At 40.9% G+C, this 13,880-nt stretch overlaps 1 protein-coding gene across 11 annotated transcripts in view; it reads left to right on the top strand.

The window, feature by feature from the left end:
* The window catches only part of ppp1r9a (protein phosphatase 1, regulatory subunit 9A), a 363,720-nt gene that overhangs the window by 254,518 nt on the left and 95,322 nt on the right, over positions 1–13,880 (top strand). For all 11 annotated transcript variants that reach the window (XR_011961323.1, XR_011961324.1, XM_072575462.1 and 8 more), the window contains one exon: positions 2,012–2,169. Coding sequence is in view for 9 of the 11 variants with exons in the window: in XM_072575462.1 (XP_072431563.1) it covers positions 2,012–2,169 (158 nt within the window). In the remaining 2 variants the exon portion in view is untranslated. The remainder of the gene's footprint in view (positions 1–2,011; positions 2,170–13,880) is intronic.

The raw sequence follows: 13,880 nt of genomic DNA, 5'->3' as shown, positions 1-13,880 counted from the left end.
CAATAATTCCCGTAAACAGCCCTTGGCAAAAAAAAGGTAAATTCCAAAACAGTTTCTTACAGGAGAGATGTCAGGGAGAGATTCTTTGTGTCCAACAGCTTCACAACTGACTGTCTGCTAAAACCAGGGAAAAGCTGAACTGGGAGAGCTGGCCACTCCCCTTTCATTTTACAACCTCTAATAATAATTTTTAACATTTTTCCTTTGGCAAATGTTAAACTAATTGTCCAGTAGGTTATTACCTTCCATCTTGCTCCATTTTTGAATAAAGGAATTACATTCATTATCCTCCAGTATACTGAGACTGTCCTGAATCAAGGGTGTATTTGAGTATTCAAACCAATGCATCAACAACCTCACTAATCTCTTCTTTCAACGTGTATGAGAAGTCCACTAGGACCCAAGTACTTCATAGAATCCCTATAGTGCAGAAGAGGCTAATCAGTCCATCATGTCTGTGCCAACCTTCTGAAGAGCACAAATGGATAAAATAAAATTGGCCTATGATTATTTGCTTTTTGCTTCATTCCCATTTTGTATAGGTGTGTCACTTTGGCAATTTTTCAATTATCTAGAACTTGTCCAGAATCCAACAATTTTGGAAAATTATAATTAATGCATCACTATTTATGTAATTACCTGTTTTACAATTCTAGACTGCAAGCTGTCAGGGGCAAGGAGCTTTTCTACATTCAGTCTCATTAGTTTGTCAAATGCTACCTCCTTAGTGTTGATGGTTGTATTTAATTTCTCCTCTACATTATTTAGGTTAAATGGAATGTCCAAAGTATTTTCTATTTTAAAAACGAATGCAAAGTATCTGTCTCAATTCCTCTGTCATTTCCTTGTTTCCCAAATCCATCTCCCTAGATTCATTTTCTAAGGGGCCTGTATTCAAATGGATCTCACGCTTTCTTTTTATATATTCAAAGATGCTCTTAATGTCAGGTTTCATATCCCTCACTAGTTTGCCCTCATAGTTTATTTTCTTTAACTTTTATTTCTTTAATCTTTTTAGTACTCCTTTGTTGGATTCTGAATTTATCCATTCTTTGCGGCTAACACTGACTTTAACCTCCTTATATGCTTTTTCTTTGAACTAGTATTCTCTAACTTCCTTGGTTAGTTATGGTTGGTTTATCCCTTTCTTAGACTTTTTCCTTCTTCATGGGATTTTTTTTTGAGAGTCATTAATTACCTTCTCAAATGTCTCATTCCTGCTAATCCATCCTCCCAGTTTAGTTAGTTAACTCTTTCCACATGTAACTAATTCCCTTAATTTAAGTTAAACACAATTGTTTCTGTTTGTTATTATATTGTTTTTATTATTGTTATTTATAGGTATTATTGTTACTTTTTACTAATCTGATGTCAGCAGATTTGGGCTCCTGAGCCCAGGACTCGTCTTGTCTCCTTTCCTTTCTCTTTTCTTGTTTCTCTTTTTCCTTACTTCTTGTGAAAAAGCTTAGTTGCGGCAATAGCAGTGGCAGAGAGTTTGGGTTTCCGGCAGCTTCTACATGACATGGCTGCTGCAGAGGAGGTGAGTTTGGCCACCTCCCTGGCAACAATAAAGCCGGCAGCAATAAAGGAGACTTTGGGCGGGTGTGGGACTTGATGGCATCAGTGGTGGCTGCATTGGCAAGATTCAGTAAGCCCCCTGGTGGTGGCATTATTGGTGGAGGCAAGATGGTGCCAAAGGGTGGCAACTCCTGTTCCAGCATTTCAGCAAGGGGACTCGTGGCTGGCTGTTTCAGGTCCATTATGGAGTCCTTAAAAAAAGGGCTGTAGTATTGAAATTTTTTTTCTCTGCCTTTGTATTCAATGTTTTGGTTTACTTTTCTTTGTTTTAAGATGGCACTGGAGAGTGGTGACACTATACAATATCATTCACTGTATTTTGTAACATTATAAAAAATCAAACATATGTTCATTAGTATCTGAATACTGATTTTTAATTAATGTAGTAAAATTTACTCTATTTTAATTTTTTTGTACTTACTTCTGGTTTCAGATTTTAATGAAGCAGTACCTGAAACACAGGTATTAGATAGTAAAGTACTAAAAGCTCGAGCACATCTTTCGGGGAAGTCAAAGCGACAGCGACCCTCGAGGTCCAGAATGCATGACAGTATCAGTTCAACTGATGGTGATGATAGTCTTGAGCGGAAGGTAATTGTGACACTTCTTTTAAGAATTATATATGTTCTTGAATGAGAGTTCAGTTTTACCAAGAAACTGTTTACTTTATGCAAGATTCCAACGTTAATTTAGATTTTGCAATAAAATCTTCACTTGATAACAATCTTTGTGCCTTGGAACTGTGGCCAATGTATGTTGATGTGATGGTAAAATATCCTTAAGGTTTTAGTTCTCAAGTAGAGCACTGTGTTGAATAAAAATGAAGTACGTTCATTAATGTTTTAGGAATAGCTTTTTTATTAAAATATTTAAAGGCCCCACTTTCCATCAGTAAGGAATATGGTTGCTGATGAGCACATCTGTTTAATTTTCTTTTGACAGTTTAAGATATTAGGAGCATGAAGGTTATTTTGTTTTGGGTCTTTCACCTATGATTTTAATGGTTGGATATGACTTATGGTGTAATCTGAAGCTGTGCTTTGAACATTTAGGGACAAAACTCATACAGAATTCAGAAAGACAGAATTCCACACACATGTGTGCTCAAAAGTACTTTTAACTGAAAGGAGGAGTGAAATAGCTGTCCACTCTGTCTCATCCATTATGCTTTTCCAATACACATTGCAATCTTTCAATTTCAAATATTTATCCACTTTTTCTTTTAAAATTTATTATGTATTCTGCTCTAAATATTGTTTTTTTCAGTAGATCATTCCATGTCCTAACACTATTTGTAAAAAGTCTCTTAATTATTTTTATATGGGAGAATGATCTTGACAATCTTTGTGACCCTACTTACTGACACACTGATCAATAAACATATTTTCTGGCTTACAAGCAGAAATTGAAGCATGAGAACCCAGTGAAGAAAGTAGTGCAGTGATGATCTGAGGAAACTGAAGGGTTTGTACGAAACAGCTTAGAGTCAGTGGACTGGTCCATATTCAAGAAATCAGCAGCCAACCCAAACAAGTAAGCCACTACTGTTGTAGACCTCCATAGTTGGTGTGTAGATGATTACGTGTCAAAGAAGTTAATCCAAATGTTTCCCAATCGGAAACCATGGATGAACCACGAGATCTACACCCTACTGAAGTCCACATCTGAGCTGTTCAAGTCAGGCAAGCCTGATCTATACAGGAAATGAAGGTACAATCTTCAAAAGGCCATCAGGGACGCCAAGAGGCAATACCAAACTAAGCTTGAGACCCAGACTAACCACATGGACACTTGTCGTTTGTGGTGAGGATTACACAACATAACAGACTACAAAGCAAAGTCAAACAGAATCGTGGGCAACAGTACATCCCTACCCGACAAACTCAATGCACAGAAGAATAGTGAAACAATTTCACCTGTCCCATCAGCGTCAGATGCACATGTACCTTCTGTCACTGCTGTAGATGTTAAATCGGCCTTAAGGGTTAAGGTGCCAAGCAACTACCGATCCGTTCACTTCATCTATATTTTCCACTGCATCAGGAAAGCAACCAAAATAATCAAAGACCCTTCCCATCCCAGTTGTACTCTCTTCAACCCTCTTCCGTTGGTCAGAAAATATACAAGTTTGTATACATGTACCAACAGATTCAAGAGCAGCTTCTTTCCTGCTGTTGTCAGACTTTTTGAATGGACCTCTTTAATGCCAATGTTGATCTCTTTCTGCACATTCTCAGCAGCTGTAACATTGTATCCTGCACTCTGTTCTGTTACCCTGATATACTTGCATAGTACAATCTGCCTGTAAAGCATGTAAACAACACTTTTCACTGTCGCTTGGTACATGTGATAGTAATAAATCAAATCAAGACATTTTTTTCCTGGTTTGTTTTATGAAAACCATGTACTGTAATTTTGAAGTTATCCATTAAAGCTCCTGTAATTTAAATGAAAAAAACAACAAAATAAAAGCGCACAGTAGACAAAGCAATATCTCTGGAGAAGACAAGTATCAGTGTTTCAGATTCAAACCCTTCTTACAGAATAAAATTTTGGATTTTTTCATGGGATGTGGGTATTACTGGCAAGGCCAGCATTTATTGCAGATCTTCAGTTGCATTGGAAATTAGTGGCCTGCTAAGCCATTTCAGGGGACATTTAAATGTCCTCATGAGACTGAAGTCACATGTAGGCTATATCCATAAGGACTAGAGACAAAAAAACCCTGCAAATGCTGGAATTTGAAATCGACAGGCAGAGGCTGGAAGAACACAGTAAGCCAGGCAGCATTAGGAGGTGGAGAAGTCGACGTTTCGGATATAAGATTTCTTCACGGTTGGGGGTGGGTGTAGGGGGAGCTGCAGGGGTAGCGGGGACAGTGGTGAAGTGGGGATAGGTGAAGACAGGTCGAGGATACTATCTGGTTGATCAGTGGGAGGAATGAATCCGGTTGGTGGCAAGGAGGGGGAGGACCTGAGAGGAAGTCGGGGGATGGGAAAGGAGGTTATTTGAAATTGGAGAACTTAATGTTGAGTCTACTCCCAGTCCTGAAGAAGGATTACACCTGAAATATCGACTTCTCCACCTCCTGATGCTGCCTGGTTTTGTGTGTTCTTCCAGCCTCATACGCATAAGGATGGCATTTTCCCTTCATTAAATGACATTAGTGAACCACGTAGAATTTTATGACACTCAACAGTAGTTTCATGACACCAATGACAAGAACTATATTTTTATTAATTGAATTCAAATTCCACCAGGTGCTGTATTCCCACAGTAATAGTCTGAGCCTCTGGATGGCTAGCTCAGATGTTACTGTTGCACCACTACTTCCTAGAGATATAGAAAAATAATAAACATATCACAAATCCCAAGAAAAACAGCAAGTGCTAGAAAAATTCAAGATCTACCAACATCTCTAGAGAGAGAAAAACAGAGGACCAGATCTTCAGATTTCCGGTACCCTGACATTGGTGCTTTAGGATCCCTCATACATCCAGATTCAGTAACTACCCAAGAGGAACTGAGAACTTTAAACTTCTGATGGCAATTACACTTCATCTGGAACCTTTTGATCGATTCCCCAAATCTGAATCAAAGCCTTGGTAGGGTTCTAACTCATGTATATTTACCCAGAAAAGGTTGGAGGGATTAAAACATGCTCAAACTCCTAAACCTAATCCATCCTATCCCTTTACCCACCTAATACCTAGCCCCCCCCCCCCCCCCCCCCTCACCCATTTGGCATCCTACCACCTTAATAATCCACCTGATATTCTACTCTCTTATCCACCTGACACCCTTCCACCTCTCCTACATACCTGGCACTCTTACCCATCTTCCAGGCTATCTAAAATGTAGTAGTATATAACACATCACATTTCCATCTCTTTATTTTGGAAGAAGAATCATATTGAACTTGAGACTTTAGCTCTGTTCTCTTTTTACAGTTGCTGCCAGACCTTCTGAGCTTCTTCAGCCCTTTATGTCTTTCGTTAAAGGTTTTAGTTGGCAAGCTTGCTGAGAACTCACTGAAGGCCTGTTTGAACTTTAGGAAAACCTGAAAGTTGCATGCTGAGATAGAGGAAGACAATATGCATTGACGCAACCATGCAGCAGGGAGCTAATCCTGATGGACATGAAATAAGTGTGCATGGCTCAGAGGAGCCTACATATGCAATGGGGTGTGCTTGGCTTACAGGGAAAAGTGTTTATGAGCACAGCCAATGCAAGAGGTCGTAATTCTCCTGGCATGATGGGGACTAAAGAATAAGAAATAAGACTTCCAGATAGGTTAGAGAGCCCAGTGATCACAAAATATGCAATAGCTGGAAGTAATGGAAGTACCACTCTGAATTGTTTGGTCCAGTGGTCGTGGGCGGCACAGTGGCACAGTGGTTAGCAGTGCTGCCTCACAGCGCCAGAGACCCGGGTTCAATTCCTGCCTCAGGTGACTTACTGACTGTGGAGTTTGCACATTGTCCCCGTGTCTGCGTGGGTTTCCTCTGGGTGCTCTGGTTTCCTCCCACAGTCTAAAAATGTGTAGGTTAGGTGAATTGGCCATGCTAAATTGCCCGTAGTGTTAGGTGCAGGGGTAAAGGTAAGGGAATGGGTCTGGGTGGGTGCGCTTCGGCGGGTCGGTGTGGACTTGTTGGGCCGAAGGGCCTGTTTCCACACTGTAAGTAATCTCATCTAATCTAATGAGGAGTGAATTCTGTAAAAGAGAAGCAGAACCCTGAGTGTGAAGAGGTTGCAAGAAAAGTACAATGGGCAGGAAGGCAACAGAGGGCATACCCAGAACATTAAATCTACCAACAAAGATGGAGTTATCTTGAGATTTAGGAGAACCATTGCTACAGGAGACAACAACTCTCATGGAAGATATATCAAAAGACCTCATCTCAAAGAATTATTCGTTATGTCCTGCCAATAGCCACCAAGAACACCGTGTCTTTGATTTTTGTAACCTCTGTTCTTTCAAGGATCAACCGTGGATCTTACAAATGAATGCATGCAGCTATATCTCATAGGTTAATGATGCTGTCTTTGCCTATTGAAGAGCATATTCAATTCTTGGCTTTGGGGCAACACAGTTAAAAGGGCAAGCTTCACTTTATCATGAGAATTGGACCAAAGGGTTTGTTTCCACACTGTATGACTCTTATGATGAGTAGGGAATCATCAGTTGCACAGATGTGGCCATCAAAACACCCAGAGATTGGCCAATGACCTTCACCAGTAGGGTTTCAATTCCTTCAACATTTGTTCGTTTGTGGCCACAGCAAGTGGTTCCTAGATGTGTATACTAGCTTTCATAGAAACTTGTGCGTTCTGTTCCAATGCCCTGATGTACTTATGTAAGGTATGATTTGTCTGGATAGCATGCTAAACAGTACTTTTCACTGTATCTTGGTACATGTGACAATAATAAATCAAATGAAGATAAAAAATACTGTATCGAAGATGCCCTTTGACCCATTGACTCTATACCGCCAAAATTACACTAGTCCTACTTTAAAGCACTAGACCCAAAAAACTTTAATGTTATGACACTTCAAATGTTTGATCAAGTACTTTTTGAAGGTTATGGGGTTATCCACCTTGAATACCCTCCCAGGCAGTGCATTCCGGGGACACCACCTCCCTCCTTCCCTGTACCATCACCACCATCATCTGGGTGAAAAGACACTTTTCCTGAAATTCTATCTAAACCTCCTTCACAGCTGTCATGACCTTTCAGTCTCCAGTTTTCAAGGCCCCTGCAGATCTTCATATCTCTCCCACCTGCCCAAATAGCAAGGATGAATTCCAGGAATCAAATGGTGTCACTTGATAAGCTGGGTACTTGCCTTTTTACAAGACCCACAGACACCAGCATGGGGCTACAGTAAAAGCCATTTTCTCATAAGGATTGACATTAAACAAGCTTGTGAAGGTACAGTTTCAGTGCCTGCATCGGTCAAGCCAAGCCCTGCAATACACTCTTGGAAGAGTCTCCAAAATTATCATCCACTATGTATTCCATAATACAGGAGATGTACAGGAGAAAGAACAAGATACAAAACTCAAAAATGTTGCTTTTGCCAATTCAATGCCAATCTTGGCTCCTCTGGCCCAATTTGAGCCTTTTTTTTCCTGCAGTGAAAGAGAGGGATTGTTTATAATGGAAGAGCAGTCAGTGGTGTTGCAGCAACAGGAGTGGTGATGAGAAGTCTTCAGAGTGAGTTGGAAGCCCAGAGTGCAGAAATATATGGTATTCTGGGAAGACGAGGTGGGTGAGAACATGATGCGTTTAATCATGAGAATGGTAGTCCACGAGAGGCGAAAGGCATGTACGATGGCATAATGAGAGTAAATGGTAGTCCTGTAAGTGTGAGGTAGTGGAGAGGAGACGGGGACACTTCCTCTTTTGGAGCACAAAGGATCGTTGACTTTCTTTCTTCACTGCTGTACATAGCATATTACGTGACCCACTGGTCTGACTCGGGGTGTTTTCTCAGTTCAGGCTGGCCTGGTTTTATGGTGTGGCTTCCTTTTCCAAGTAATAGGATACACCGCTTCCATTCACCATCCTATCCAACAGCATTTCTTGGTCCCTCTCTACGAACGAAGAGTTAGCCCTGAATATGAAGCTATTATGAAGCTATGTTCTGAATGTAGACACTCAAAAACTACAGTGTGAAGGACTGGTCCTAGCTTGTAGCATCTGAAGTTGTGTGCAACACATGGTCACAACGCATTGAACACCATACATTTCTGCCAGCAGTGAACACTTCCTCTTATGTATGTGACCCCCGTAGGAAGGACATCATAAAGCCTAGATACATAGTTGAGAAGATGAAGGGCAGGAGATTGTATGAGAAAAGTTGCTCGACCAGATGCCTTGTATTTTACTCAAAACAGCATTTTCATTGATAATGGGAAATTTCAGCCTGAATTTGAATGACTCATACTTTGAAATTTGATTGTTTAGCACAACCTCTGTTTATCAATTGTCTCAAAGATCATAATCCGTTACTCTCTATTACACACATATCCAATCTATCGTTCATGTCTTCCTGAAATGGTTTATCATTTTCACATTAACCACAAACCCAATTTTTATGATGTCTGTACACTTAGACATTATTGGCATTTTGCACTTATACCCAATTACTAAGAGCAATTGTCCCAAAATTGACCTGCAGAGGCAAATACGGAGTTGAGAGTGTTGGCTTATAAAGAGAGACTGAGCCCACAGGGATTATATTGATCGCAGTTTAGAAGAATGAGGGGGTATCTTATAGAAAAATATAAAATTATGAAGGGAACGGATAATATGGAGTAGAGAGGATATTTCCACTGGCAGGTGAAACTAGGACAAGAGGGCAGTCTCAAAATTAGGAGGAGCTGGTTGGGACTGAATTGAGAAGGAACTTCTTCACTCAGAGTATTGTGAGTCTGTGGAATTCCCTGCCCAGTGAAGTAGTTGAGGCTTCCTCAGTAAATGCTTTAAAGCTAAAAGAGAGAATTTTTGAACAACAAAGGAATGAAGGGTGGTAGTGAGAGGGCAGGTAAGTGGAGCTGAGGCCACAAAAAGATCAGCCACGATCTTATTGAATAGTGGAGCAGGTTCGAAGGGCCAGATGGCCTACTGCTGCTCCTGGTTCTTTATTCTAAATGTTTACATTTCTGTCATTTGATAAACAAGCATTAATCAGTGCTATCCACCTTCTGACCTTTAACCAAGGTTCTGTCCACACAACCACACTACCTCTAATTTGTTAACAATCTCATATTTAAATATTATCACATACAAATCAAAAATTCACAATATTTTCTACATTTTCTTTAATATCAGTTATTGCCTCAATAATGTTGTAAAATTTACTGACATTGTTATTACTAATGAGTCATTTTATAGATGGGAGAAATTCACTGGCTTTGCTGTTTAAAAATAATTTAGATGATTTCTTGCAATTATGACCAAATTGATGACTCTTTTATGTTTATGTTCTTCTTAACAAAGTGCTACAGGTGCCCATGTGTGCATAACCGAAGTAAAATAAATATTAGGTATTGCATAAGCAAAGAAAGTAGGAAAATTAGTTTATCTTTAAATTCCAAATTCGTGGGATTGTGAAAATAGACGAAATTCAGTCTCCAGATTCACATTTGGGATTCATCTAGTATGAGTAAATCTGGAAAAGAATAGACATCTTCTGTATTGAGGTGGCATTCAATATCATTATGTTTTGACTGAAGTATTATAGATAGCATACATTGTATTATCTTAATGCTTTAAGCTTAAATTTTATGATCAGTCCGAAATGGCTGAAAAGTATAAACACATAACCAGTTCATGGTGCTAAGTTCCTGCAGAGGACTATACTAAAATTTGCATTGGTGTGCTCATTTTGCTTTGAAATTCCTGTGGAATTTCATAATTGACATTAAAATAAGTATAAATGTAGCTCCATAAACTGGGGGGGAAGCAAATTGGCTGAGCATGCCTGCCAGAGCCACATTCCAAGGCTGTTCTTTCTCCTCGCTCCTGTGTGCCATTGTGCAATGGTATAATCAAAAACTTTGAGATATGCTGACAGCACTTTGGATATATTCAATAAATTAAAAAGAACAGGGAGGATGGTGAAAGAGGAGGGGGAGTAGCATTGTTAATTAGAGAGTGCAACACAGCTACAGAAGAGGAGGTTGTTGAGGAGGGTTTGTCTGCTGAGTCAGTATGGGTGGAAGTGAGTAACAGGAATGGAGCACTTTATTGGGTGTTTTCTATTGGTCCCCCATTAGTAGCAGAGACATGGAAGAACAAATTGAATAGCAGATCTTGGAAAGGTGCAGATGTGACAAGAGTGTTATGGGTGACTTCAACTTCCCCAATATTGTTTGGAACCTCCTTAGTGCTGCTGGTCTGGATAGAATCAATTTTGTCAGGTGTGTCCAGGAAGGATTCCTGACTCAATATTTAGATAGGCCGACTAGTGAGGGAGGCCGTATTGGATTTGGTGCTAGGCAACAAGCCAGGCCAGATGTCAAATCTCTCAGTGGGCGAGCATTTCGGTGACAGTAACCACAACCGCCTCAGCTTTACCATAGCCATGGAGACAGATAGGAGCAGACAGTATGGGAAGGTATTTAATTGGGGGAGGGGAAATTATACAGGGGGTATGGAATGTAAATTGAGAGCAATTGTTCTATGGGAAATGTGCAACAGAAATGTGGAGGCTGTTTAAAGAGCACTTTGTTGCGGGTGTTGGATAATTTTGGCCCACTGAGACAGGCAAGGTGGGGGAACCTTGGATGACGAGAAGAGGAGGTCCTCATCAAGAGGAAGAAGGAAGCTTGCTTAAGGTTGTGGAAGCAAGGATCTGGCACAGCTTTAGAGGATTACAGGGTAGCTAGGAAAAAACTCAAAAATGGACTCAAGAGAGCTAGGAGAGGACACAGAAAAGCCTTGGTGGGAAGAATGAGGGCAAACTCAAAGGTGTTCTACCCTACGTGAGGAATAAGAGAATGATCAGAGAGAAGGTAGGGCCAAACAGGGATAGTGAAAGCAACTTGTGCCTGGAGTCTGAAGGGGTAGGGGAGGCTTCAGTATTCACAAGAGAGAGGGGCCTTGTTTGATAGTGTTACGACACGGGATAAACCCCTCTGCTAATTTAAACCAGGCACACAGAAAAGCTCAGTTTGCGCCGTAATCTGTGAGATTTCGAGTGGCAAAGAACTATCCCAAATATCACTATTTAAAGAAAAAATTAATAATATTATTCTTTCAAGTCCAAAAGAGAAACTTAAACAACAACTATTTACAACTATTTACAAGATGGGGTACTGGGCTAATGGTCGGATACTTGGTAGTGTGGAAGAGCAGAGGGATCTTGGTGTCCATGTACACAGGTCTCTGAAAGTTGCCACCCAGGTAAATAGTGCAGTGAAGAAGGCATATGGCGTACTGGCTTTTATTGGTAGAGGAATTGAGTTCCGGAGTCCTGAGGTCATGCTGCAGTTGTATAGGACTCTGGTGCGGCCGCATCTGGAATATTGTGTGCAGTTTTGGTCGCCATACTATAGGAAGGATGTGGAGGCACTGGAACGGGTGCAGAGGAAGTTTACCAGGATGTTGCCTGGTATGGTAGGAAGATCCTATGAGGAAAGGCTGAGGCACTTGGGGTTGTTTTCATTGGAGAAAAGAAGGTTTAGGGATGACTTGATAGAGGTGTACAAGATGATTAGGGGGTTAGATAGGGTTGACAGTGAGAACCTTTTTCCACGTATGGAGTCAGCTATTACAAGGGGGCATAGCTTTAAATTAAGGGGGGGTAGATATAGGACTGATGTTAGGGGTAGGTTCTTCACTCAGCGAGTTGTAAGTTCATGGAATGCCCTACCAGTAGCAGTGGTGGACTCTCCCTCTTTATGGATATTTAAGCGGGCATTGGATAGGTATATGGAGGATAGTGGGTTAGTGTAGGTTAGGTGGGCATTGATCGGCGCAACATCGAGGGCCGAAGGGCCTGTACTGTGCTGTATTCTTCTATGTTCTATGTTCTAACTCCTTTCTCTTAAACCTATCTTTTACCTCCCACTCGACAATACTGGTCCAATAAATTCTTTCATAACTTTACAGCAAATCACTTTCAAACCCAGTTATCATCTTTAGATGTCGAACTTTCTCTGTAGATTTCCCTAGGTCGGCTTCAGTCTTCTGCTGCATAAATTTCTTATGGACAGGTACCTTTCAGAGAGCTATTGTGCTGGCTATTACGTAGGTGCTTGGCAGCTCCTTGCTGTTCTCCCTCTAACTGTTCAAAATATTCATTTTATACTTCATTGGTTTGATGTCATCCAAAACAGTAAAATTCAAATTCGATTGGATTTTGGTCTCTGGCACAAAATTTGAATTTGTTTTGTACCATGGCAACGTAAGTCCAGCTATTTGGGTCAACCAAATGTTACACTTTTAGATCTTTTAGCACACTTTATGCCGGGCAGAAATTTTAGCTTCCTTAAAGATACAGTGTCTGTCTACAGCTTCATAACGATAGTGAGAACACTGTAGACCGGGTTAATAGACTTGAACAGATTATTGGGCGGCACGATGGCTTAGTGGTTAGCACTGCTGCCTCACAGCGCCAGGGACCCGGGTTTGATTCCCGCCTCGAGCGACTGTCTGTGTGGAGTTTGCACATTCTCCAGGTCTCCGGTTTCCTCCCACAATCCAAAGATGTGCAGGTTAGGTGAATTGTTCATTCTAAATTGTCCATATTGTTAGGGGTATTAGTCAGGGGTAAATATAGGGTCTGGGTGGGTTAGTCTTCAGAGGGTCAGTGTGGACTTGTTGGGCCGAAGGGCCTGTTTCCATACTGTAGGGAATCTAATCTGATATTAAGAAAGTGGATGGTGTTGGAAATTCTGGGAAGCATCAAGATAGATAAGTTCCCAGGGCCAGATCTGATATATCCAAGGTTACTACAGGAAGCAAGGAATGAGATTGCTGCACCTCTGGCAGTGATCTTTGCATCCTCACTCTCCATGGGAGTAGTACCAGATGATTGGAGGGAGACGAATGGTGTACCTCTGTTCAAAAAAGGAAATAGAGAAATCCTTGGGAATTACAGACCAGTCAGTCTTACATCTGTGTTAAGCAAGGTACTGGAAAGGATTCTGAGAGAGAGAATTTATGACTATTTGGAAAAATATAGTCTGATTAAAGATAGTCAGCATGACTCTGAAGGGCAGGTCATGCCTCACAAGCCTTATCGAGTTCTTTGAGGATGCGATGAGTCAGGTTGATGAAGTTTGAGCAGTGGTTGTGGTGTATATGGATTTCAGTAAGGCATTTAATAAGGTTCCCCTCGGTAGGCTCATTCACAAAGTTAGGAGATATGGGATGCAGGGAAATATGGCTATCTGAATACAGAATTGGCTGACCAAAAGACAGCAGCGAGTGGTAGTAAATCGGAAGTATTCAGCCTGGAGGTCAGTGACCAGTGGTGTCCCACAGGGAATCTGTTCTTGGGTCTCTGCTCTTTGTAGTTTTTATGAATGACTTAGATAAAGAAGTGGAAGGGTGGATTAGTAAGTTTGCCAATGATGCAAAGTTGGTGGTGTTGTAGATAGTGTTGAGGGCTGTTGCAGGTTACAACAAGACATTGACAGGATGTGGCCGATGGAGTTCAAAATGGATAAATGTGAATTTATTCATTTTGGAAGGTCAAATTTGAATGCTGAATACAGGGTTAAAGACAGGATTCTTGGCAGTGTGGAGGAACAGCGGGATGTTGGGGTCCATGTACATAGATCCA

The sequence above is a fragment of the Chiloscyllium punctatum genome, chromosome 8, assembly GCF_047496795.1.
Source record: "Chiloscyllium punctatum isolate Juve2018m chromosome 8, sChiPun1.3, whole genome shotgun sequence".
Classification (NCBI taxonomy): Eukaryota; Metazoa; Chordata; class Chondrichthyes; order Orectolobiformes; family Hemiscylliidae; genus Chiloscyllium; species Chiloscyllium punctatum.
The sequence above is the reverse complement of the archived record's forward strand: the minus strand, read 5'-3'. Positions and strand labels throughout refer to the sequence as shown.